Source organism: Phyllostomus hastatus, unplaced genomic scaffold (assembly GCF_019186645.2).
Source record: "Phyllostomus hastatus isolate PE091 unplaced genomic scaffold, TTU_PhHast_1.1 phas_contig_159, whole genome shotgun sequence".
Lineage (NCBI taxonomy): Eukaryota > Metazoa > Chordata > Mammalia > Chiroptera > Phyllostomidae > Phyllostomus > Phyllostomus hastatus.
In genome coordinates, this window is record NW_025333640.1 from 31,326,194 (window position 1) to 31,353,924 (window position 27,731).

General features: G+C 42.5%; 1 protein-coding gene across 2 annotated transcripts in view; it reads left to right on the top strand.

Annotated features, from left to right (window-relative positions):
* Nucleotides 1-16,562, top strand: part of SLC7A11 (solute carrier family 7 member 11) — a 218,836-nt gene extending 202,274 nt beyond the window's left edge. For both annotated transcript variants that reach the window (XM_045831524.1, XM_045831526.1), the window contains one exon: nt 16,123-16,562. In XM_045831524.1, coding sequence (XP_045687480.1) covers nt 16,123-16,379 — 257 coding nt within the window. In that variant the 3' untranslated portion in view covers nt 16,380-16,562. The remainder of the gene's footprint in view (nt 1-16,122) is intronic.
* The last annotated feature ends 11,169 nt before the right edge of the window (nt 16,563-27,731 follow it).

Here is a 27,731-nt window from a genome sequence, read left to right on the forward strand (position 1 = left end):
GGCAGCGGGTTGCAGCGACTGTAAATTGACTAGCAAGAAAACAAATGCAATCCGACAATGGGTGGGAAGGTACCTTTAAGGCGCTGGTAATACTTCGCTGAGGATTGCGGAGATGGAGATGGCTGGCAGGTGGAACCTGTTTGCTGTGCGTTCCCACAGTAAGCCAGGATCCGCTGCAGGGCTGGTTCAGACCTGCAGCCTCTGTGTTTGAGAGCAAAGTGGGTGAAGTCAGGGGCACCGGGGCCTGAGCACTCGGGGAGTTGCTGATGCAACTCATCACGTCACCCTCTCCGGTCAGGGTCAGGCGGTGTTGGTTGCTGGGCAGGACTGACTTCAGCGTGGCTGGGATAGACTGGATGGGTGATCTGCAGTAGGCGGGGAAAGTCCAAGACCACCTGCCGGGAGAATTACTGCTTGTTGGGGGAGGTCGGGTTTCTGTCCTTCAGGCCTTGAACTCACTGGATAAGGCCCATCAGTATTATGGAGATCAATCTACTTAACTCAAATCTGCCAGCTGAAATAGTAATCTCCTCACACCGTCCGTACAGGAACATTCAGAATAATGTTGGACCGAATGTCTAGCAGGGGTGGTCCAACCTGCACCCGCGGGTCGCATGCGGCTCAAAATGGCTGTACATGCGGCCCAACTCAAAACCATAAATTTACTTACAACATTATGAGATTTTTTTGATTATGTGTTGCAATGTATTGAATGTGTGGCCCAAGAGAACTCCTCTTCTTCCAGTGTGGTCCAGACACACCAAAACGTCGGCCACCCCTGGTAGACAGTATAGCCTAAGGCAGTTGTCTTTTTTTTTGCCCTCCTCCTAGGAAGTACTTATTTTGGGGAAAAGTTATGGGATGGTGGGAAAGGGTAGCTTTCAAAAAAAAAAACAAAACACAATGTTCGATGCTTGGACTGTTAAGTGAAAAGTTAGTGTGAGAAGTGGGGACTCATGGGGCTCCTCTTGGACACTCATGTTCTCGCTGTGCTGTGATCTGACCTGTAAGTCTGTCTTATCAAACCTTTTTATTGGATTTCCCTGCTCAGTGTCATCCCAACACATTCATTGGAAAGAAACTGAAGGGTTTCATTGGCAGGAAATTAAGGGTTTTATAGAATGAGAAATATCAGTTAACAGTGAGAAATGAAATGGAAGACTAATAAGTAACTATTTATCTTGAACACCACTACTGCTGGAACATAACGCCGAATAAAAATTACATTTATTTTCAAGACGACGTTCTTCTAAATGAAACTTTGTATTAGACAACTAATTCCTTTAGTTTCTCTAGGTGGCGATGACTATTTGAAGACTTTTGGGGTGGGGAGGACATGGGGCTGTTTTTCACATTTTCCACTTTTTTTTATTCTTCCTGCAATTGTGGGCCAGACCTGGAAGTGGCATGACACCTTTGGGTCCGGTCCAGCGGAATGTGGGCCGATCACATGGACATAAGAAGCTTAAGGAAAACTGCAAAAAGGATTGTTTACCTGGGCGGTTGCTACCCACATGAACTGTACATGATGAATAGAGAAAAGGTTTTGGTAGACAGCTAGGCATCTGAGATTTAGAAATATATAAACTCAATTCATGTTGTCTCGTCAAAAGATACAGCTATTAGACTATGCAGTTAGGTAGCACATTTTCATTCACACAGGGCATATTTGAAAGATTTCTTTACCTGAAGGGAATGGTTTTGAGTAGTTACCTACCAACCAGGAAAAAACAGTGCCCAAGAAGGAAATGAGAATGTCAGTATCTCCAGCAGTTTAAGAACCTGTACGGACCAGTAGCATTAAACATGCAGTCCCCTTGATAGACATGTCATTACAGGAAAATTGGTGCATCAAACATCACCAATGTGTGACTTTGAAAAAAATAAAGTTATTACTGGAAAACAGGGCATATCTGCAGCCAAGTGGGACGCTCTGTTTCTTTGTGCCTTGGGCCAAACAGGGGGGCTCTGTCAGTGGAGGGTGGTCTGCATCCTTCCGGCATTGCGTTGATTGGGTGGGTAAACCTGCATGATTCTTCAAAAACAAAGCACTTGCCATTGGACACGTAAGAAGGAAACGTTATCCTAAGCATGCCTAGTGCCTTGAATCGGCAAGTCAGAGACGTTCTCCGTTTGCCTTGAAAAAGCAGCAGAGAGAGACTAAGCCAGTGAAAGTAGGCCAGCTGGCTTAGGCAGTAATTTCAAGTAACATTTTGAATGTAAATAAAAAAGATACTTATTTTATTGCTCTTTACTTTAGAAACTTCACAAAGTAAAGGGCAATAAGATTGAGAATGTTCGGATAACATTTCTTTTTTTTTTACCCATTTCTGTGAGAGGATCGATAGTCCTGAAATATACAAATGCTCTGCAGTATGAAACGGGCATCACTTGTGTTCCCACGGTTGAGATCATATCCAAATGGAAAAAAAAGGAAACAACTGAAGATGATATTGAAGGTGATTTCAGTTTTTTTGTAAGAAGCTTTCATATTATCCACAGGAAATTTATTAAGATAGGGACAATGAGTATGATACTAATTTTTGTGCCTTCAATCAATCTATTGATTGGGAGCACAGGACGAGCGTAAAGATTTATTACCGGGGGGGCTGACAATTAAAAGGCAGATGTGCTCATGCAAAAATCGAAGAAAATGATCTGATGTGCTAAGGAAGCGGAACACCCCTTCAGCGGAGCCGAAAAATTAAACATTGATTAATGCAAATAACATAATGAGGGAACTTGTCTACCTTTGCCTCTTTCAGAGATGCAAGAAAAAAAGTAAATTTGACATTATTTGTGAAAATGACATACAGAAGTTGTATATTTGTAATTTGAACAGGCAAGACTAAATGAACCAGCAACTATTTGCTATTGTGTTAATTTTAATCAATGACTATGCAGAATATGAAGATTTCTAGATGACATTTCTAGATGACATTTTTTTCTTGTTTAAAGAATTGAGAGTTCTATTTTGGAGACTTCGTAATTTTGCATTATGGCGTATGAATCACAGTAGTTTTAAGTGCGATTGTGAAATCTCTAATAGAAGGGACTGCGCCAAAGGATAAAGGCAGAGTAAGAAATTCACTGCTGGCTTCGTGGAAACACTAAACTGTGACTTCCATGCAACCAAGGAATCTAGACTCAGAAAAGATATGTTCAATAGTCAAAGTGAGGAAAAGCGGAAAAAAAAATCACTGGCAAAGTAGTTGCCTGTTCGTACAGAAGGCGGAGTAGGACAAAGGAAGGTGTTGTTGGGAGACCAGCTCTATTCTCTCCACCTGTTTTTAACCCAAGAAAAAGCGTCGTGATGGAGAGTCTTTGGAGGGCAGAATATGCGTGGGATCCGATTTTTACGGCAGCAGACTGCGTTAACTGAACCGAGATCAACACGAACCATCGCGCGAAGTACCCAAGCACAAGCTGCTCTGACACCCAACGACTTTTGTCTGGGTGACTGCTCGTCCTGAGGGGTGAATGCCAAATGTGGAATTCTCGGCATTTTCTTCCTGACGTCGTGATCCCAGATCAATACCCGTCTGATTGCCTGCATTGCTGAGGAGCGAACATCTGGTACAGCTGTTTGCTCAGCAGTTGTTCGGCTGAGATGGAGTGACAGCAAATAAGTCCCGACACGGAGCACATGCAGACACCGGAGAAAAGGGAGGAGTGAGAAACACGTTCAAAATTCCGGTGAATAACCATTTGGAAAAGAAGATTTTTCCCTTTAGCTTGTCTCAAGGGTATGGAGATATATTTGTGAGAAACGTTTTCTGCTGCCCAGTCAGGAATGGAGTGTGTTGTTTTTTATTTTTTTAAAAATGTAATATATTAGAAGACTGCAATAGTTATTTTTTAAAAAGAGAGATGTACCAACAGATAAAATCAAATTTGCTGGAGAGAATCCTGAAGGCAGGCATTCCATGCTTCATCCTTACATGTATCTTTTTAGGATATAGAACACTGATTGTTATTCATTTGAAGGATGAATGGGAGTTCCGGTTTGACCTGGTAATGGAGAAGGATCCTAAACACAACCCTTTGCGTGACATACGGAATTGACAGCTACGTATGGAATAGCCTCTCCTACCTGCTTCAGTATCATTCCCTCATCCCTCATTCAACAGATGTGTAGGAGTTACTCAGCTCTTTTCTATTTCTTTGCACCCCACACAATCCTGCCATAACCCCCACCCCTGGAGTGAAAGTTCAGGTGGCTGGGGTTTAAACCCTTTCAATTCTCAGAGTTGCTCAGGGTTTTCAGACCTGCACCTGAGAGACGAGACCCCAAAACATCTCGGTCTGAAAGCCGATGGGGCTTGCAGCCCCCAGACCCCCAGGGCTGCAGTGAACTGAGAACCAGCCCTTTGGAGTGTCACACGGGCACACAGCCATCTGGAAGGGGCTCATTTGCTTACCTAGTTTAACACGCACCCCCCAGCCTCACCTGTTGAGACGCTCTGAGCATGGAGGCCAGCAGGCACTCTCCGGGTGCTCCCCCTCTGCCTGGCCTGCCAGTGTCTCCTGGAAGGATCTCCTACCCTCATCGGAACCCCAGGTTTTGCAGCTGCTGCCCAGGGGACACTTGTACACTGCTTGCCTCTGGTGGGCAGGAGACGGGGCTTATGCTCAGGGGTCCTACAGGGCTACAGCAAACTGACACAGAGTTCTTCACCAGCTACAACCCCCACCAGGGCACAGCAAGAAGCAACAAACAGAAATGCTCAGACTTTCCATGCAACAGGCCTATTAGCCGATCTCCATAGCTGAGCCCCAAGAGGCAGAATTCTGGTTAAACACACATCTAAAGGTCAACTGTAACCCTCTTCAGAGACCTGGGCAGGTGGGCCCTGTCTTCTTGGTGCCCCCCTGACAAAAGCCAGGGCACTGGACACATGCACGAGATTTTTTTCTGGAGATACTAGCACTTGGGATTCCACGTGTAGCTGCCCCCCAGGAAGCGCCCCTGGATTGCCTGGCCGTGATGGCCCCATGGGACCGTAACACAGGGAGAGACAGTGTTTGTTCTCTGCATTCTGTCAGCCGGCTGAGACACAGCCCCAGTGTTCCTGGGAAAAAGCCTGTTTGCTGGTCCTCGAACTTCTGCCAGGGAGGCAGGCTTTTGGTCTGGCACCCACCCAAGGGCCTACTCGGCTGCTCTTTGGGGACGGAGCCCAGCGGACATTGTCTTGGTGCTCCCAGAATAATGTCTGGTCTGTCTGGCACGCTGATTTTTGGGGCTGCCCCCAGGAAGCACTTTTAGATCACCTTGCGCGTATGGCCAGGGAGACTTGTGCAGTTCAGTGGGATGGCAGGTGCATCTGCGTGCTTCGAAATTGCTGCCCAGGGGTCCGGCTCCCACTCCACCTGAATCTGGGTGCTGACCGAGACCCTTCCCTTGGGTCTGGCGCAGCCTTGATAGCTGAGAGAGCCCGTGAGACCAACCAGGCGGCTTGGACAGGCGCCACGGTGGGAGAGAGAACCAAAAGCTAGGGCAGGGGCGAAGGCTAAGGGAGCGACCTCCTTCCTATAGGAGATGAACCGTAAGCCTGGGGAGACGGCTGTGTTATCTAATGCACGGAAAGGAACACCGCCAAAAAGGGAGTGAAGCAAAACGAAGAAACAAGGGAGTATGATCCGAGTATAAGAGTGTAGCCCAGAAAGGGGTTCTACAAAAAGTAACCTCCAGGGTGATCTGATCATAGAATTGTAACTGGGCAGGTCATGGTGGGTAGTCCCACGACAGAGTGTGACTTCCGCACTAGTAGGAGGTCTCTTCCTTGGGCACGTCGGCCCCGTCCGTTGTCTCTGTGCGGCTGGGTTAAGACACCTTTGGAATGCGTCCGTCCAGACCCCTCCTTCTGAGGTGCAGGACAGCGCAGAATCTCACCTGTCCTGCAACCCAGATCACGTCTTGCTCTGTCCCACCTTCATGCAATCTTCCTCAGTTCCCACTGTAACCTCAAATGCATAACAGGGTCTGCAAACTGTCGTTCTCAGAAGCATTTTTCTCAGTCTGTCGAGATCGTGCTGCCAGGCCTGTCCTCTGTTTGACGCCAACAGATTTTCATAAAAACTCTCGACAGGCTTGGATGCCCTTACGGGGACCCAACCTCGCAGTCCCCAGACGAGATGGATCTGGCCAGAAATTATTCGGGGCGGGGAATACAAAACCGCGTTAGCTTTTTCCCGTCCACGTATGAAAAATGTGGCTCTGGTATGTCTAACCTCCGAAAGAGTGACTCTTTGGCTTTTGCTCTGCCTTTCTGCTTGTCCAAACCCTATTGCCTGCCAGTCCTATGCTAAGCCCGGCTCCGCTCCGGGCGGCACGGCTGCCAGGTCTGTGCTGTTGTACCTGCTTGCACGGCAGGACCGTAGGGTCTGTTTTCAACAGGGCGGGTCCTCGCTGCCCACCGTGGCAGTCAGCTGGCCGCTGCGGTCCCCATGGTCTTCCGCTCCTGTGTTGGAGTCTCCTGTCTTGGTACTGAGCTCAGAAGCTCTGCACCCACATGCGTGAGCTTTCCCTCCTCCATTATCCAGAGTGTTTTTGTTCCCCATTATATAAATACTCATGACAGGATTGTCATTTAGCAGATATTTAGGAAGCAAAAACAAAATCAAGTACTGTGCTAATCATTAAGGTCAGAAAGATAACTAAAATTGTTTCCCTGCTTTCAAAACCTTCAGATAATAAAATAATCCTTAGTGATCTTTTCTGGCTACAGTCATGCACCACTTAACGACAGAGGTATGTTCTGAGACATGCACCATTAGGAGACTTTGTCCTTGTGGGAACTGGTACAACCCCAGATCACGTGGCCTGCTGCACACCCAGGCCTTACAGAATACCGCCGTCAGATATGCGGTCTGTCATTGACCCAAGTGTCATTATGCAGTGCGCGACTGTACTTTTATTGTTGTTCATATCCCTTGGGGAACAGGGATCCAGGGCCAGAAACTCCAGATTTCTTACCATAGGTGGTCAGGGGGATGTCATCGGCAATGAACTTCAACAAAGTAATAATAAAAATAACAGCCAATGTTTATCAAGAGTGTGCATTACCAGAAGCGTTTTACATATATGAACTCATTTGCTTCACAGAACAATCGTAAATGTGTGGTGCCAGTTATTTCTGTCTTACTGGTGAAATGCAATTTTACAGAAATAAACCCAGGTTGCATAGCTAGTAAATTCGAGCTCTATTTTGAATTCAGCTTTCTGGTGCTGAAAGGATCACACGCACACGTGCACATATGCTCACTAGTGAGAGAGACACACACACACACACACTGAGATATCACTAGACTTGTGGAATGCTAGAATGTTGCTCTACCAAACCATCGCATTGCTGCCTTACTGAAGGAAAACATCAAACATCAGAAGAAGAAAAAAAAAACCTTGAACTACAAAAAGAACCAAAAACACAGCTACCAAGATGGCAATAAGTAAATATTTATCAATAATCACTTTAAATGTCAATGGACTAAATTCTCTAATCAAAAGACAGAGGATGGATAAATAAATAAGACCTATCTAGATCGGAAGTGAGTCTCTCGTAGACAGCATGGAAAGAAACACTCAGACTGAAAGGGGTGGAAAATCATATTCCCTGAAAATGGCGTGAAGGGCATTACATGATAATAAAGAGGTCAGCCAAAAAACGAGACCTAACGCTAGTAAATATTTATGTGCCCAGCACTTAAATGCGTAAAGCAGATACTAACAGAGCTGTGATAGCAAGGACTTTACTATCCCAATTACATCGATGGATGGTTACCCAGACAGAGAATCAATGAGGAAGCACTGGTCTTAAACAATACTTCAGACCAGATGAGGTACAGAGCATTTTACCCAGAAACCACAGGGCACGTGCAACATTCTCCAGGCCAGAGTACTTGCGAGGACACACAGGAAGTTCCATGCAATTCAAGAAGATTGAAGCCACATCAACACCTGGCATGCCATTGAACAACTAATGGCTCAACAAAGATTCAGTGGGATAGGAAAACACACCTCGGGACAAATGATAATAAAAAATACCACCTTGTAAAATCTAGGGAACACAACAAAAGCAGTTCTAAGAGGGACATTCGTAGTGAAACAGGCCAGCCTCAAGAAGTAAAATCCCAAATAAATAATCTAATTCTAATAGACTAAAAAAAAATAAAAGACTAATAAATATGAGTTGTTTCCTTGGAAAGATAAACAAAATTGATAGACCTTTAGCTAGACTGACCAAGAAAAAAAGGGCCCAAATCAGTAAAATCAGAAATGAAAGGGAAGAAATCACAACTAATACCCTAGAAATATGTACAAAGGATCCTAAGAGACTGGTATGAAAAATCATCTATTCCTTCTAGAATTGCCAATTTGTTAGCATATAAATTCCTAGAAGCACAACTTTCCAAGACTGAATCAGGACAAAACATCATGAAAAACATAATGAAATTGAACCAGTTATGTAAAAACTCGAAAAAAACCACAAAGGTCCAGGATCAGACAGCTTCACGGGCAGATTTTACCAAACATTGAAAGAAGAGTCAGTACCTATCCTTCTCAAATTATTCCCCCCCCCCCAAAAAAAAAACTGAAGAAGAAACACTTCTAAACTCATTCTCTGAAACCAGCATTACCCTGATATCAAAACCAAGGACACCACACACACACTGTAGGCCAATCAGAAACTAAAAATCATGATTGTCTGAATAGATGCAGAAAAAGTATTTGACAAAATTCAACATCCACTTAGGAGAGAACCTCTCAACAAGATGGGCATAAGGAAGAATGCACCTCAACATGAAAAATGTGCGTAGCATAAACATTCCCCTGACGTGTGGCTGAGAAAGTGCGGTCACGCGAAAGCCGGCACACGGCACGCGCACACCGGGACTGCTGCCCTGGGTCTGCACGTCCGTGTCCCAATCTGAGGATGAACTCTTCCATGGCCTGCTTACCCTTATACCGACAATTAGACTTTCTCCAATCAAGTATCAGACTTGACGCAAGACAGTAAATGTCTTAAATGACGTGACGTTGCTGTCGGTTAGGTGTGATGTGTTAACCCTGTGAGCATGAATTTTGCTGATGTGACCGACATCACATCGTAAGGGGCCCACACCTCACTTAGGAAACTAGGAAGGAGAGCATTTCATGAACTCCTTCTGTTTCAGTACTGGAAAAGAACAGTTTCAGGATATAATGGTTGTGTTTCGTACGGGGATTATTTCAAAATACCAGGTACGTACAGGTATAAAGCATTTACTGTAATTTGTGAAGGAGCTTTTTTAATATTTTCTTTACATGCTCTTATTACTAGGAACTTATTACATTTCACTGGCTGCAAGCCAGGGTCCCTGTGTAGGAGCAGCACTGCCTTGAGCTCCTGTAGCTGTTTGGGGCTCAGCCTCACGCTTTATAGGTTATTTCTTACAGTGTTTTTGGGATCGACCAGGGTGCCTGACACATTCTGTGTATTAGCCCTGTCAATATCGTGCACGGGTTTGAATCACAGATTGACTGAAATTCCTGAACTTGTGAGCTTTGGGAGGAATCAGAACTACCTAACCTCAATTTTCTATGATCTCTAGAAAACACATTGTGGTGCTTATGTACCTTATTTTTCAGACTATAAGACTCACTCGCCCTCCTCCCCCCACCACCCCGCACTGGAATAATGGTTGTTAATGCTGCTGTTGAGTTCTGTTTACATTTACATTGCTGAAATATCATGTTATTTAGGTTATTAAATATTTTACCACATTTTTTGCTTCAAAAAAATTTTTTCCCTATTTTCATCCTCTAAAACCCAGGTGTGTCTTATAGTCCAAAAAATACGATAGCCTTCTCTCTGAAAGTAATTTCTTTGGCCCATTCCCCTCCCCCTCCCCCCGACGTTTATCCCTGTATTACTGAAGTGTGGCACTTCAGATGGAGCGCCACACTACATGGCCTTCAAATATAAACGTGACTTTGGCAATTGTTGCTCTAGCACTCACTGTTACTCAGTGGTCAACGTGTAGGTAAGGAAGAGGTTCGGTTTGCTCAACTTTGGGATGCCTAAAACAATTACTCAGGATGCACAGAAATTCCGACAGTATTAGATGATTTTAACACGGATGTGTTAGGACCCACATTTTAAGTTTGTTAGATATTCTGGAGAAAATGATAAACATCTAAAAGCTGCAGAACATGCTAAGAAAACCGAGAGAGAGAATAAAAAGTAATACAATGTTTTTGTCAAAAAGAAGTTCAAAGGTTCAATTCAACGCTGTAATATACAACCAATGGTGGAAATAGGCTCTGTAAGTTCATAGTTACCAGGAAAATGTTACATAGGAGGTTTGATTCTTGGGCTTTAACATCTGACACGTGCTTTGTGACTATGTGGACAGTTTCATAACTTATTATTTAGGAATGACACTGGCTCCTGTCTTCAGACTTTCTCCACATACTGGACAATGCGGTTGTGGTTGGCCCGGATGCTACCTATCACTTTCTTACGAGGACTCATTATGGGTATGTTGGCAGAAATCGAGGTGTCCTGCAATTTGCAGTTAAAGGGCTTGCTTTTTAAATAGTGAGGAAAAGAAGTGAGCAACCCAATGGATGTGACATACGCCTCAAGAAGTCCTCAACTTCATTCGGCTACAAGATTTGGCAAGCTCAGGTTTCAGACAGCAGCGCTCTATCATTTGCATATAATTTTCATAGCCTCAGCAACCCAACCTGAAACGCTGTGCGGCAAGCACAGCACACTAGGAACTCCAGGAATGCACAACAAAATCTAATGTAGGCGTTTTGTTGCTACTTAACCTTAGATTAGAATGGCCTGTAAACTTGAACAGGCAAGGCATGTGACAGTGATTGGAAACATTTAAAAATAGAACTTTTTTTTCCCAGATATGTAATGAACTCTTTAATATTTGCTTTCATAAATGCTTGGTATAGCTTAATTCCCCTTTAATAAGATAATGAGCCTATTCTGAACATCTCTCCTGGTTTGTTTCTCATTAATAGAGCTCCTGAACCATCTGCTGTGGACTTTATATCCAAGAGCCTGTCCTTTGCATAGAGTAATGAAGAGCCATCTGTCTCAGTTTTACAACCATTAGAATTGTGCTACCAATGAATGAGATTTAAGATTTTCCTAGCATTAGAAAGTATAACCTATTTTACCACTAAGATTACTTTCTAAAGGGGAGGACAGAATTTAAAAAAAATATCCTAATTGCCTTTTAGCTCTTAATATCTCCCCTAAAAGGAACCTAATTATTTTTAGGCTCTTAATGCCTCCCCTATATTTTCTTGGTCAGAATAAGGGAAGAGTTACAAGGAAAGCGGTATTCTGCATAAGGCACCTCGTAACCCTCAACATATGCCGAAGCAGTGAGTCAAGTAAGAATACCCCTGGGTGGCTGAGGTTGGAGGTGTAGGAACCAAAGTGTTTGGAGTTAACCATTCCCTGAGCTTTTGGGGGACTTGCTTATTCTGGGCACCAGGAACCTGGCTCTGCTCCCCCACCCCCCAGCCTTAGTACATTAATGGTTTATCCCACAAGGTCAGCTGTAGCTGTAAGCAGCAGCCCTACACAAGGTAACCCTACACACTGCAAGGGTGGAAGGGAGATCCGTAGAAAATGTTGCTCTGTAAGCCAAGCAGAAAAGGCAGTGGTGGCTGCTATATAAACAGCCAGCAGAGCGTGCCATGACACTCTGCATAATTTATGGAATACGTAATAGGTATGCAAATATGATACGTATATTTACCAAGTAAATTTACTTAAAGACTTTAAAGGGAGCAATTACAAATAATGAGAACTATATTGGAAGGATGATGCGGGGGGAGGATTGGGGTGGGGAGGAAGATAAGGAAGTTTGTAGCTGAGCTATATCCTCATTTTTCCCCCGAGAAAAACATCTTTAAATAAATGGTTAAATTGATTAAGTAATATCTATAAGAGAATACATTTTTTTTTAGATTAAATTAGGTTTCAAGAAAAAGATCCAAGAGATTTCAAAGTTTTTTTTTTTTTTCCCTGCAAGGAACTTACAATGAATCTGAAAATGGACAGAGAAGGGACAGTTGTCTTTTCATGTCACGTAAATATGTTTCATTTTTTAAAAAGTCACATGCATACTGTATTTGATCAAAACTTAGGACATTTCATTTACTTCTCCACAAGGTCTTCCACTAAGAGAGAAGATTAACTGTCATCATAATAGATCTTCCCTTTTTTAATATACCTAGACTGGGAAATAAATTTATTCATCTCAAAATCCATTCCTTCACACTTGAGCTTCTTTGAAGCATTTAATAATATCTCAGAAATTTATATGCCACGTCTTCAACTTACATTATAATTCAGCGAGAATTCCACAGGCCCTGCCTTTGAAAGAGTAAACAATCTGGGCTGCAGTACTGCACTCCTGACTTCCCAGTTAGCTTAAGAGGCGGTGTTTGGGAAACATAATTGAGGGAGAAAGGGACGGACTCTCTCTAGGGGGTCTCCACAGACACAAGCATGCACATACATGCGTGCACACACACTCTCGTGTTCTGATTCCTCACGTCAGCCATCCTTTCAATCAACTATGGGTTTTTAAGGCGTTTCTTGAAAATTAAATGGCTTGTGGAAGCTCCCTGGCAGTACTCGTGTGCAGCCAGAGTCCTCAGCGATGTCACCGTGATTCCTGGGCTTCGTCACACCAGAGTGTCTCTAAAGAGCTGTTCATGTGAAAGAAGATAGCTGGTAGAGCTTTTAGGGTGTTCTTTAATAGGCATGGAGGGCTGACTTCTGAAGACCAAGTTCATGTGCTTCCATTTTAAAATGAGCCTAAAAACCAGGAACAGAAGACCCTCCAAGACTTTACGGAGGGTAAAACTGGTCCAACCTCAGTCCAGCATGACTATAGTTGCCATAGAAACGGCACTCCCATGTCTAGAAACTACTGCTGGGTCTTTCAAAAGAGGCATAGGACACCCCCTCAAGACAGAGCTAGCATTTTATGCTAGCCACCTGTCGGTCACTATCAGTGGCCAGAAAGTATTGGCTAAAGGCAGTGACAGACATAGAACGGCCTACCAATGGGCAGCTGAGATAGGGCGGGGATGGCAACTATCTACCTCCTATTTCACTGCCCCGAGGTGATAGGAAAAGAGTCACTGTAGGGCCAGCATCAGACTCCTCCTGGGGCTCCTAGGTGAGAGAGAGTGAGAGAGGAGTAAGGAACGGGCTGGCCCAGACAGGCCCTGCTGGCTGTGGCGAGGGGTGAGGGAGTGGAGGTGAGGGAGGGGAACATCCCCATAGACTGGCCAGATTCTTAACCACGTTCATCACGAAGCACTGTACAGTCTATGGGCTGTACTCCAGATGCACAGTTACAGTATTAGCATTGAATTATGTACCATTGAGCATTCCTCTAGACACTTAATTTGATGCAAGTTAAGTTCAGTGGTTCAAAGGGCTTCCTGGTATTGAGATACCAAAATAAACACTATGTTTCGAGCTGTCTTTATTTAAGAATTAGGCATGTTCCTAGAATACGATAGTCGAACACTTGTCTTTACCTAACCCTACAGGCATTTCGGGAAGGACGCCGACAGGTGCAGCCCAGCAGCAGGTCGGTCTGCGCTGGGCAGGGAGGAACTGAGGAGGGAAAACAGGGCTGCAAGCAGGGGCTGCGGTAAAAAACAGAAGGATAAATGGGACGTAAGCGGATGGATGCCTGGATTCTAAGGGAAGGAATTTGAATTTCCCAAATGTCGGTGTATTTTACTTTGTCTAAGTACAATCAAAATTATGAAGATTAATGAGCTCACTATACAACAGGTAGGCGCGGCCATCTCTAAAACTACCAAAATGTCTATGTGCCATCGCCTCCGTGGTGCACTCGAGGAGCCGCTCGGCTCCCGGGGACAGTCAGGTCACACTTCGCTCCTGTCCCCTGCACGGCAGAGCAAGTGCCGCCGCTTCCAGAGCGCCCCCGTGCGGCGGCGCGGGCAGAAGCACATGGTAGTGGTGCGGCAGCCTCTCCAAGTCAGACGCGCTGACACAGTCAGCCCGGCTAGAAACAGGGTACGAAGCTAGAGAGGTTGAAACTTTTCCAATACTTCCCCCCGCAAAAAAAAAAACAACAAAAAAACAAACAAAAAAAAAAACAGTAGAGGAATTCAGCAATCCATGATTGGTTAGTCAGATGCGATACAAAGCAGCTGGACTTTACACACGCCATTCCTACCAGTGCTACCTTTCTGATTCAGCTCGTCTGTGGAACTGGGCGGTGCCGGGAAACTTGCTTTCGTTTGTCAGTAGTTCACAGATGCTTCACTAAGTTAAACAGTATCTGTGGCGTGTTCCCGAAAATCAGACTTTACAAGAGTCAAGTCTTACGGTCATTGAGCTTTGTTCACCGGGGTAACCAATCGGTGGTTCTGACTTTTCAATGATCAAAAAAGAAGAAAAACGAACAGCTCAAAGTTCAGCTAAGCTTTTGCGCGTTCCCCTTCGGAGCAGCATTTATCACTCTTACTTAGGAATAGTGCACCCCGCAAGGAAATGCTATACAATCCGGCTCCATGCTTCGCTTGATTCCAGTGCTCAACTCTCCAATTAGGCATCTGTTAGGGAACAGAACGTTGTTTTCCTGCACATAGTATTGGTCTCTTACTAATGTAGCTTGGATAATAACTAATTTCTGAAGAGATTAATTTGATGCCTAAAGTGGCTGGAAGAAAGATTCAACGTTTATATTACATTAATGGGTAGGAGGTGAGTATGGCGGTGTTACCACACAAATCCACATATTTTAAAACATCACCAAGGAAACGAAACGCAGCAGTGCTGAACGCGGGAAATGCTGCGTCGGCAGCATCAGTGTGACATCCCAAAGGTGGGTCCTGTGGCTGTTTGTGTTCCATGCTGTCATTTTCAAACAGGCTGAGTGACATGTTATCAGCTTTGTAATGAAAGTTAAGAGCCATATGATTTTGCTCATGTATGGGATATAAAACAGAAACTCAGAGACACGGCCAACAGTGTGGTGGTTGCCCCAGGAAAGGGGGGTGAGGGGGCAGCAAAGGGTTAAAGGGGTCAAATACGTGGTGACGGAAGAAGATGTGACTCTGGGTGGTGGGCGCACAGTGTAATATACAGATGACGCATCATAGAAATGTGCACTTGAAGCCTGTATGATCTTATTAACCGATGTCGCCCCAGTAAATTTATAAAGAGAAAAAAAAGACAACACTGAGAAAGGAAGGCTGTTCAAAGCAAACCACCAAATGAAAGGCGGAGCTCTGAACTGTGTGGGCTCTCGGGTGCGAAGGCAGTCGGAGGGAGGACAAAAAGCCAGACTGAACGCAACAGTGAAGCCCTTACTTGCTCACTGTGACAGTGTGACCAGAGGTCAAAGTAGGTGACGCTGCACGCGGACCAGCAAGGCCAGGGTTAGCACACGGGGGCATCATTGTCTACCCGCCGAGGAGCCCCAAGCAGAGCAGAAGGCCCCTCGCTGACTTTTCATGGACCCTCGGGCTTTGGGGAATTGGTGGTGGGGGGCAGTCTAAGAATGAAAAGGACGGAGCCAGAGGAGGTCAGGTATCCCAGTCAAGGTCCCCACTAAGGTGGGTCTTGGCAGAGATGCTTGCACAGTGCCTCAGCCAACTCCCCCTGATAGAGAGACCCCGAACGACATGCCTGGGCTGGGAGGATGGACCTGCGTGAGCCTGGCTGGCCTGAGGAGCCTCAAGTCCTCAACTGCAACTCCCTCTAGAATTTCTGATGCTTGGGCACGCAAACTTCCCTGGAGGAGGTGGCTTTCCCCACGGGGCCTGCAAGGCAAAGCCCATGCAGCTGCCTACGGTCAGGCCTGACGTGTCCCTGGGGCAGCTGGGCTTGGAGCGGGACTCCTCAGTGCAACAGCGTCAGCTGCGCGAGCACCTGCCGTGCTCGGAGGACCTTCACCGAACCGCGGAGCAAGAGCTGGTTTCGGTGACGAGTGCTGGCAAAAACAAAGTTCGGTTCATTATGCAAACTTTCTGCTTTACAAAAATGAATGTCTTATTTGATACATTGCTCAGTTCAGGATGAGCATATAAAGTGTCATATACTGTAATTTCAGTGCTCGCAGAAGGCCTGACTACAGACACCATGGCACCGTGGTGTTTACGCCGTGGACGGAACACTGTCTCGGCCCGTGACCTGCTGCTTTGTGGGCCTGGCATTGACTGCAGGAAGGGGCGCTGCTTCTCGGAAAGAAAAACAGTGTTGTGTTTGAAGATGCATCTTTGTGAAGCAAAAAATATTGGCTATAACGATGAACTATTACATACCAGCAGTAAGGAGGAAGGCAGAATTATTGTTGAGCTGAGCCTTTGAAATTAATAGTTAAATAGTATTCATTAAAATGGACTGTACATGAAATGTAATAAAAAGTTTTACCACGAGTAATTTTTTCTTCATATGAAAACATTTCTGACAATCTTGAAAAGCAATGCAGAGCAAAAAACAATTCTGTTCAGTTGTAAAGGCTTGTTTAGAAATTGATAGAGAAGTTGTACTAGCAGCAAATCCAATTATTTGCTTATCAAGAAATCACAACATTTAATCAAATATAGTTCTCCCATCTTATGTTTAAATTGTTTTTTTTTTAAAGCAAAAAAAAAAGAAATGTGTGGGTTATCTAGAATAGTGAGGACAAAAACAAACAGGAATTTAACTTAGTTAATATTTGTATATATTATAAATCTGTATACACCCCACACATGAATACAAGCCCTAATCCTGGAAAAGATATTATTTATAATTATTATTATAAACAATTTTTATTGATTTTAGAGAAATATCAATTTGTTGTTCACTTATTTGTGCATTCATTGGTTGCTGCTTCTATGTGCCCTGACCAGGGACCAGACCTGCAACCGTGGCATTTTGGGGCAATGCCCTAGCCAACCAAGCTACCCTGCCAAGGCCTATAAGTTACTCACTGGTCATTTTGCTCTTCTTGAAGTAATTTGATGATGGTATGTGAAAATTTCAATATTTGTATGTTTAAATAAATTCTTTTTCACTTTATTTATGAAATAGTTCTCCTGAAATAGATACTCATGGTCCTGTGATTTCAACAAAGGTAAATGAAGCGTAACAATAATTTGGGTCATACAAAACCAAAATGTTATTCTTTCAAATACATATGCCTACCTGATCATTTGAATTACAATGAACACATTTGTGAAACTGGAGTTGTAGCTATGCAATAGAACTAGACACACGTTGTCTTATCACATGCAATATGGTTGCTGAAAACAAAGACTTCATTCATAGCAAACCAAATCACACTGCTGGGCTGAGTCCTGTTCCTACTGCCCTCGGATGTTAACTGTGTTACAACAGAACCGACAGCGCTGCAACAATGTTGGGCGCTGTTCTGCCAGCACGTTTTTTGATTTCCTAAACAGGCAAATAGTGTAGTGAATTACATGGATCGTCTTAATGTTGAGTCGAAGACAGTTTCTTTTTGGTAGCAAATTATCTGTGATACTCGAAAACTTGCATCGATTTCCAGACAGATTGATAAAGCAAAATCCAATTACGTTTGTCTCAGTTCCTTCTTCGTTGCTGCTTAATCAAATTTGTGTAACTTTTGGGGAGTCATAATGACACAACATCTTTAAAATGAGAATACCAGAAAAGTTAAATTATTCTTAGTAGCTTTCCTTTGCACAACGGCAGCACTGAGTCAGCTGTTTTTCTCGGAATACACCCATTTGTCTCGTCTGTCCCGTGTCATAGAGGCATAAAGAAAAGCCTTGCACTCGGGCGCGGAAATGCTTGCACGCGAGGGCAGAAAGAGATTTCACGTTAGCCTCAAAGTACACATGCAAACTGCGGACCCATCTCCAACGGTGTGGGTTCGAACAACCTCACAGGTGGCCTCCTGGGCCCTGGAGAAACGGGGTGCAGGAGCGGCAGCGGCAGCTAGCCTGCCCAGTGCCACACACGCCACGCTTTCATTGCCGTGTCTTCTTCAGCCTCCGCGGCCTTACGAAAAGAGGAATGTTGTTAAAAGTCTATCCTACTCAATGCCATCTGTAGATTCACACACACCCCTGTCAAAGTTCCAGTGGCATTCTCCACAGACACAGGATTTCTTTTCCCTGATATTTGTGTGTAACCACAAAAGACCTCAAGTAGCCAAAGCAATCTGAGGAGGAGCCAAGCCAGAGGCATCCCATTCCCTGATTTCAAATACGGTGTTTCCTTCTTACTGAGGGGCATTTGTCTCCAGACCCCTGGGGGATGCCGAATACTGTGGGCAGTACTGATATATAAAAAACATAATATATATATCAAATTATAACCTATAACATTATATATATACACACACACACACACATATATATCAGATTACCATTATCACTGTGTTGTGCTTCAAGGCTGCTGAGTAAGACAAGGGTCACAGTGACCACAAGCACGGCCGTGCTATGACAGTGGGTCTGATGACCAGGACAGTGACGGAGTGACTAACAGGTGAGGGGGGGGCACATACAGTGGGGTGAGTCAGGTCAGGGTGGGACAGAGTGTGACAGTGTAGGATTCATCACGCTCCTCAGAACGGGGTGCAGCTTACAGCTAATGAATTGTCTAGGTCCGGAATTTGTCGCAGACTGCGGTTGACGGCAGGTAACCGAAACTGTGGGACGCCACCCCGCAGGTGGGGAGACTGCCGTGTACCGCAAGGCCATGGTGACTAAAACAGCACGATGCTGGCATGAAACGAGACGCGCAGGCCGGTGAGACAGAAGAGGGAGCACCGGACGAAGCCCTGCATATATGGAAAGTGAATCTTCGACAAGCGGCCACAAGTAGCCAATGGGGGCTGAGTAGCCTTTCCAACAAGTGGTGCTGGAAGAGCTGACTAAACCCAGGTCGAACAATGACATTCGACCCCTGTCTTACACCACTCACAAAAAGTGAACTGAAATGGATCAAAGACTTAAACACATGGCCCAACACCATAATACTCCTAGAAGAAAACACAGATTTTTGGATATAACAAGTAAAATGAAAGTACAAAACCAATGAATGGGATTATATAAAACTTAAAAGCTTCTGCATAGCAAAAGAAATAATCAACAAAATGGAAAGTCAGCCTATGGGATGGGAGAAAACCTTTGCAAACTGTATATCCAGACATTACCCAGGTAAGTGGTTAACGTCTAAAATATATAAAGAACACCCATGACTCTAAGAAAAACACCACTGATCATATTTTAAAATGGGCAGAGGACGTAACTAGACAGTCTGTAAGGAAGACATACAAATGAGCAAAAGGTACATGAAAAGATGCTCAATATCACTAATCATTAGGAAATGCAAATCGAAACCACAGAGAGGTCACCCCACACCTGCCAGAAGGGCTGTCCTCAGGAAGACAAGAGATAACAGGTTGAGAGGATGAGAAGCAAAGGGAACCCTTGAACATGGATAGAGGTGCTAATTATTACTACAATGGCAGCCACATTACAATATATAAATATATCAACATGTTGTACAGCTGACTTAAATTTATATAATGTCATATGACAAATTTATTGTAATTACAGAAATAAGAAATAAAAAAGCCATTAATAATAAAGATGCTTTAAGTGCTATTTGTGAAGAGAAAAATTTTCTATTTTTCAAAAAAATAAAATTGGAGCCCAGTTGGGTAGGTTTGTCAGAAAAGCACTTTCACGTAAAGTGTTACTTTTTTTGTCTCATGGAGGAAAGTGGTTCACAGAAGTGGAAAGTTTAAATTACTAAATATTTTAAAGATAACACAGCGGCATAATTCATTCATGGAATAGTAACCTGTGCCCCTACCAAGTTAATAAACAGGTGGTCTATTTATCAGTCCTAGTGCTAAGAGGTAAAAAATGAGTAGTTTATGTATCAGCTACTGCTCGAATCCTTGCGCTCTGTCCGATCAGCCCAGCGTGCTACTCTCGTCTCCCCGTTACACACGAGGGAAGCGAGAGGAGGGGGAAGCAGACGTCCAGGGCTGGAGCGCCCCCAGGCGGTGGAACTCCCTCATGCCCACCTGTAGCCAACCCACCAACAGGTTCTCAAACGTTGGGCAGAATCCCAGGGTTCCCTGAAAATCTTCAGGGGGTTGTAAGGTCAAAATTACTTACAAAAAAATCATGAGACATCATTTGCCTTCCCCTGTGCCCCTCCACTCTGTCGCCTTCACCCCTGAGGAAGGACGATGCAGAGCGGTCTCACTGCTGGCGCCTTGGCTGGAATCAAGGTCATGGCTGCAAAGTGCACTGGTCGCCATTTTGTTCAACATCACCGTGCATTTGCTTTTCAAAAAAAAAGGCAATGAAGGTTTTCCTTGATTTAACAGTAAAACTTACTAATTTTCAGAATTCTAAAGGCTCATAAAATCAGAGATTTTCCCGGATTTGTTTGGTTCTTAGAGCTGCACTGGGCCTTTTTTTTTGGTCCTCAAGATATTTTTTAATTTGCTTTTTACAGACAGTAGAGTTTTGGATATTCTTTTACTGCAGCATAAATGCAGGTGATGCAGAATAGTCATGTGTGATAATATTAGTGATAAAGTATAGGAAAATATTAATAGAAATAAGCACTGAGTATTCTATTAATGGCTTCAGTTATTCCTGTTCTTTTTACCCTTTACCCCCTTGACATAAGTTGCCCAAAACAAATAGGCTAAGAGGACAAACATTCTCAGGAGCCAGGGGTGAAACGCATTTTTGCATTGCCGCTTATACTTCCTTCATTCTAGGGACTGAACATACGATTGAAGTGTTTCCACTGATGCCTTAAGGAACATCCTCCTCACCTGTGTGCGGGATGTGCTCACAGGTGGTTATGCAGTTCAGAAGTAGTCATTTAATTCCCTAGGTGCCTCCACGAATGGCTACATATTTCATGAAGATGTCCGTACTTACATTCGCCTTTGTCCTTTGTGTTAGGATACCACATCGTAATCATTTTATTCATTCATTTATTATTTCCATCGCTTCTTACTGTCATTATTTCCCACCTTTGCAATATAATGTAACCAGAGCATAGACTGCTGTCAACCTTAACCAAGCAAGGCAGCGCTGAACGCCATTTCTTCATTTACACTGAAGCAGCAATATTGCCATTTTGCTAATTTCCTCTGCAACAGTGTGGAGCTAGAGCATGCTCTTTTTGGTAAGGAGGAGACATGACATTTATGATTTCATATGCTGTATGTTTAGTACAGAGAGCAAAATACAGGAAGCAATAAAAAAAAGTGAACATTCATTGTGACATTTTACTTTATCTCATAATGTAGAGCTGGCTTTTTGGGTCTAGATTTTCCTGGTTCACTCAGCTGCAATAATGACTTTATTCATCATAAAGCAAGTGGGTGCAATGCTATGGCCATCACAGAGGATCACAGGAATCAGAAAGTATTGATTTTTTTCCCGTAAACTTCTAATCAAAACCTCTGCAACATGTAGTTGCTGGCTCAGAGTTTCTGAAGCTGAAAGCTGTCGAATGTGAACCTTTTTCTTTCCAAAGGCTATCCCTTCCTTCTTCCCACCCAACTCTGGAGGGAGGTTCCAGAGAAAAGGGTAAGCAGTCAAGCCCTAGCATGTCCTAACTGTTGAGTGGGACTGAGCAGGTGACTCAGCTGCTCCTGGTACAGCTGTCACAGGGAGCTGGACCCATGGACCAGCAGATGCTCACGGGGGCCCTTCCTGCCCTGCCTGGCCAACAGGCCCTGTTCCAGGCTAAATTTCTGGCTCTGGCTACTTCTCAAAGCTGCATTTTTACCAATTTTATTGGAATACCGAGTCATTTCAGGTTTCTCAGATTAAAAAAAAAATTACCACTAACACACCCCTGCCCCCAAGCTACTGAAATGAAATACAAAATATTTCAGAGCAATCTATGTTAATAAAGTTGTGTAGACCCTACAGAACTCACCAATATGAATGTCTACCTTGAAAATTGGAAAAATGTTCAAGAACAAGGAGAAAAACAAATGTTTCATAATCTTCACAGAGCTGACATTTGAGGCTGACAGAAATCAGGTGTGTGGCGGTAATTAGTCTCTAGGATGGAGCAGAAAGCTCCCCAGTGTGCTCTGCGGTAGGAGAGGATCCTACAGGTTAATGAAGATGACTTAAATGATAAATTGGAAAACATAATTAGATTACAAGGGAGAGAAAGATGGAAAATATGACTAGAAAATCCATCAGACTGGCCAGGATTTACACCAGATTCCAGCAGAGCAACTAGAAGCTCACATCAGAACCCCTTCAAGTACTAATGTTTTGATTATTTTACATAACCCATAAACCAATAGACATCATGAATGTGTGAAATATGGTCTCTTTTCACATCTGCATTAGCTCCATGGGAAACAATGTGGCCGGCACATAGAGCCCAAGGCTGGGTGGTTCTTATCGGCGTCATTGAAGCCGAGATTAAATGTCCCCAGAAAACAAGAGCAGGAGGACTGTGCCCCTGACAGACGCTGTCTTGGGGGACACAGCGCTTTCACCCGCTCCCTTCTATCCCGAGTTCTGTGGCGTATCTACCCGGTTCCCGTGGAGGCGTTCATGCACGCCCACTGTACATTTTGGCTTATCTATATACCATTTTCAAACGTCTCTGTAAGTTTCTGAAACCATTTTTAAAAATCCCGTCAGAATTTTGCTTTTGCTAGAGGGTGTTTCTGATTATGTTGTAATTCCACTGGGACTCGCACCTTATTTTTAGCACTATTTGCTTTCTAACGATATGTCGAAATGTTACATTTACATATTTTTTATTAGTAATAGTCAAATGAAAAATTAATATATGCATATAATAAAAGGGGCATGAAAGGAAAGATTCTTTTCTCTATGAGATTCTACAGGGCGCTCTTTTGATGTACAAACATTATTTTGTGCATCCCTTTATAATTCACCTATGAATATGCACAAATTATATTTTTAAGAAAAATCAAATCATGTTTTGTATACATACACATATACATGTTTTCTCTTATACAATTTTCTCTCTTCAGTAAAAATATATATTTTGGTTCAGTCCATATCATCCAATTACCTCAATTATTTTAACAGCAGCAGCAGAGTGAATACGTTTATTGCACATGTATAAAATGAAATAATGAGGATTCTCTACACAGGCATTCACTTCTAGCATTTTGCTAGCACAAACTATGCCACCATGAGGATCTTCATGCACCTGCCTCTGTACAGGGTGGCGCTGTGCTGTGCTCTAACTAACAGAATACGCAGGACGGACAAAGTGCTCTCTTTGTGTTATGAGAAGCAGGCTTCCAACTCCCAGAGACTGACACGCCTTTCCAAAACGCAGAATTGAGAATAAATGCTACAGTGCTCTGAGCTACTAATTTTTATGGTAGGGAGTTCCACCACCATAGGTTACTACTCCAAGAGGCTTCATTGAATTCGAAACTTTCTGTTTCTCAAAAGACACCAGTAGGAGAATGCAAAAGGAAGCCATGGGCTGGAAGGTGTTTCCTAGACGTGCAACTAAATTAGGACTTCCGTTATACAAAGAACCTCTGCAAGTCAGTGAGAGACAGAATGGCTATCACCAAAAAGACAAGAAATAAATGCTGGCAAGGATACGGGGAAAAGGGCTCTTGTGCGTTGGTGGGAGTGTAAATTGGTTAGCCACTATAGAAGAGAGTGTGGAGGCTCTTCAAAATAATTTCAATAATGCTACCGTCCGATCCAGTAATTCCACTTCCGGGTATTTACCCAAAGAAAATGAAAAGGCTAACCTGAAAATATACGTGCCCCCCCCCCCCCATCGCAGCATTATTTACTACAACAGCCAAGCTGTGGAGATGAAGAGCAGAACAATGATGGAATGTTAAAGAAACGGTAGCAAAGCCAGTGCACTTGGAGCAGGTGAGCAAGGTGAGGATGAAGGTAGTAGGAGATAAGACTAGGATCAAAAGCCATCAGTGTTTTTGCCCTGGCTGGTGTAGCTCAGTGGATGGAGCGCCAGCCTGCAAACCAAAGGGTTGCCTGGTTCAATTCCCAGTCAGGGCGCATGCCTAGGTTGCAGGCCAGGTCCCCAGTAGGGGGCGCATGAGAGGCAATCATACACTGATGTTTCTCTCCATCTCTTTCTCCCTCCCTTCTCCTCTCTCTAAAAATAAGTAAATAAAATCTTTTAAAAAAGTTGTCAGTATTTTAACTTTTCCTCTGTATATGTCTAAATGAAATAAATTTGGGGATTAGAGTTAGGGTTAGGGTTTAGGAAAAGTATAAATCGCCATTCCCCTCTCCTTTGTCTTTCATATATCTGCAGTATCTTCAGCTTCTGTAAAATAGGAGCTTGATAAATACTTATTTAAGAGAGGGGTCCAATTGTTATAGTTTATAACAATTTGAGAGAATAACATATTATAGACAATAATCATGCTTCATATATTCTTGAGTTTGTAAATGCTCTGCTAATTGAAATAAAAGTCATGTACAATTTTACTCTAAATCTGTACTTATGTGTTTTTTCCTTTGATAAGAGCTTATTTTGCATATTTATGTATTCAGATGTAAACTTATTAATCCTAGACCCAATGCAAATGAAAAATGTGTGGTATAATTAATACTGGCCTAAAAAATTATGGAGAGTTGTTCCAAACGTCATTGTAACAGATCGTATTAGACAAAGGATGCTCATATCCTAAAAGAAGTGCCATTTACACAACAAAAATGTCATTCAAGACTAGGGAGACTAAAAAGGCAACTCTGTTAAGAATGAAAGAAGCCGAGCATTAGCACAAATTATGGATGTGTGGCATTTTCTACAGGCATTTAAAAATACTAAGCCAAAATCTATCACATTCACAGCTTACTGGGCCTTACAATCTCTAGGAGGCAATAATGGATTATGCATTAAATATCCTACTCTACTTCTTTGTAATACACATCAATACAAAGTTCACAGCAGGTGTTTAGAGATATTTGTAGTGAGTCCCTGACACAAAACATGGAAGAAATGTAATTATATTTTATAAGTATAGTCAATGTTACGAGTGGGCCATATTTATTTAAATTTTAAAATTTAAAGATTTACTCACTGTAGCCCTTTATGATTGATATGATTAAATTAAAATGACATGGGAGGGTAAATATGCCAAGAATTTTTTAAATTTACAGTGGCACCCCACCTAAAGTGTTCTCCGTATTTAGAAGGAGCTTCTGAAAAACAACAATATCATAAGCAAAGTGGGATATAAAACAATAGATGTAAATAGTGACATCAGAAATATAAAACATGGAAGAAGGAGTAAAAATATAGTTTTAGAATATAAAAAATTTGCTATCAACCTAAAGTAGATAGTTATAAATGTAAGTTGTTTTATGCAAGCCTCATGGTAACCACAAAAGTCGACAGTAGACACACAAAAGAGAAAAAGGAAAGAGAAAGGAATTTACCCAAACCACTGTAGAAAATTGTTAAATCACAGAGAGAGCAAGAGAAGGAGGGAACAGAGGCAGAACAAACCAGCCAGAAAACAATGAACAAAATGGCAATAAGTACTACCTATTAATAATGACTTCAAAACTAAATGGGCGAAATTCTCCAATCAAAAGAGATAGAATGGTTGAAGGGGTGGGGGGGGGGAATCCCAAGGCCCATTTATATGACACTATGACACATGCAAATTGAAAGCGAAGGGACGGAAAAGAATATTTGTGCAAATAGAAACCCAAAGAATGCTGGGATAGCAATGCTTATACCAAAAATACTTTTAAGAAAAACTGTAATAAGAGACAAAGAATGTCATTATATAATGATAAGTTCAGTCCAACAAGAGGATATAACATGTGCAAATATTTATGCACTCAGCATAGGAGCACCTAAATATATAAAGCAGATAATAACAAAGTGGTAAAACAGACAGCAACGCAATAATAATAGCAGACTTTAATACCCCACTTTTATCAATAGAGATCATCTAGACAGACAATCAATAGGAAACAATGACCTGAAATGGCACCTTAGAGCAAAAAGACTTCATGACTTCATAGGCATATGAATAGCAACATGATACACATTATTCTCAAGTGCTCGTAGAACATCCTCTAGGAAAGATCACATATTAGGTCATCAAAAAAGTTAATAAATTTTAAAATAATGAAATGACAACAAATGACTTTTACAACCACAATGGCACAAAACTAGTGGTCAATTATAAGGAGAAAACTGGAAAATTCACAAACGTGGAGAATTAACAACATTCTACTTTACAACCAATATGTCAAAGACATAAAAAAGGATTAAAAAATACATCGAGACAGATAAAAATGGAAATACAATAGACCAAAACTTTGGAGATGCCACACAAGTAGTTCAAAGAGGACAGTTCACAGCAATAAATGCCTGCAGCAAAAAATAAGGAACCTATCAAATAAACCATCGACATTAAAACTCAAGGACCTAGAAAAACAAGAACAAAACAAAGCCCTAAGTTAGTAAAAGAAAGAGATTAAAGATCAGAGTGGAAATAAAAAGATTAAAAAGGCAACAGAAAATATCAATGAAAATAAGAGCTGATTTTTCAAAAATATAAAATGGTCAAAACTTTAGCTAGACTCACCAAGAAAAAGAGAAATAGGACTAGAAATCAGGAATATAAAAGGAGATATTGTAAAAGAAACCACAGTAAAACATAGGATCATAAGAGACTACTATGAACAATTACATGCCCAAAATGGACAATCTAGAAGAAATGGATAAGTTCTCAGAAACAGACAATATTCCAAGATTGAATGGAAAAAAAAATAGAAAATCTGAGCAGACCGATTACTAGTAAGGAGATTGAATCAGTCATCGAAAACCTCCCAACAATAATGTCCAGAACAGATGGCTTCACTGGTGAATTCTACCGAACATTTAGAGAAAAATTAACACCATTCCCCCCTCAAATTCTTCCAAAAAACAGAATAGGAAACACTCCCAAACTCATTTTACAAGGTCAGCATTACCCTGATTCCAAAACCAAACAAAGATGCTGCAGAAAAGAATGCTGGTGCAAAAATCCTCCATCATATGTGAGCAAACCTATTTCCATAATACAGTAGAAGTATCCTACACCGTGAGCAAGTGGGATTCATTCCAGGGATGCGAGTATAATTCAACAACCACATGCCAATCGATGTAATATACCACACATGAACAAAACAAAGCATAAAAATCATACCTTCATTTCAAAAGGTTCAGAAAAAGATTTGACAAAAGTCAATATCCGTTTATGAGAAAAAACTCTCAATAAAACAGGTATAAAAGGAATATACTTCAACACGACAAAGGCCATGCACAACAAGCCCACACTAACACCACACTCAACTCTAAGATCGGGAATAAGATGAGGATGCCTACTCTTTCCCTTTGACTTGACATAGCATTGGATGTCCTAGCCACAGAAATCAGGCGCAAGAAGTAAAAGGCATGCAACTATGAAAGAAGTAAAAATACCAATATTTGCAGATGACATCATACAGGCATATAGCAAACCTTAAAGACTACTCTAACATACCGTGAGGATCACGAAACAAATTTAGTCAAGTAGGATATAAAATCAATCTTTAAAAACCTTTCACTTACATACACTAATAACAAACTATTACAAAGGAAAATTAAGGGAGAAATCCCATATACAAAGGCATCAAGAAGAAGAACAGACCCAGGAAT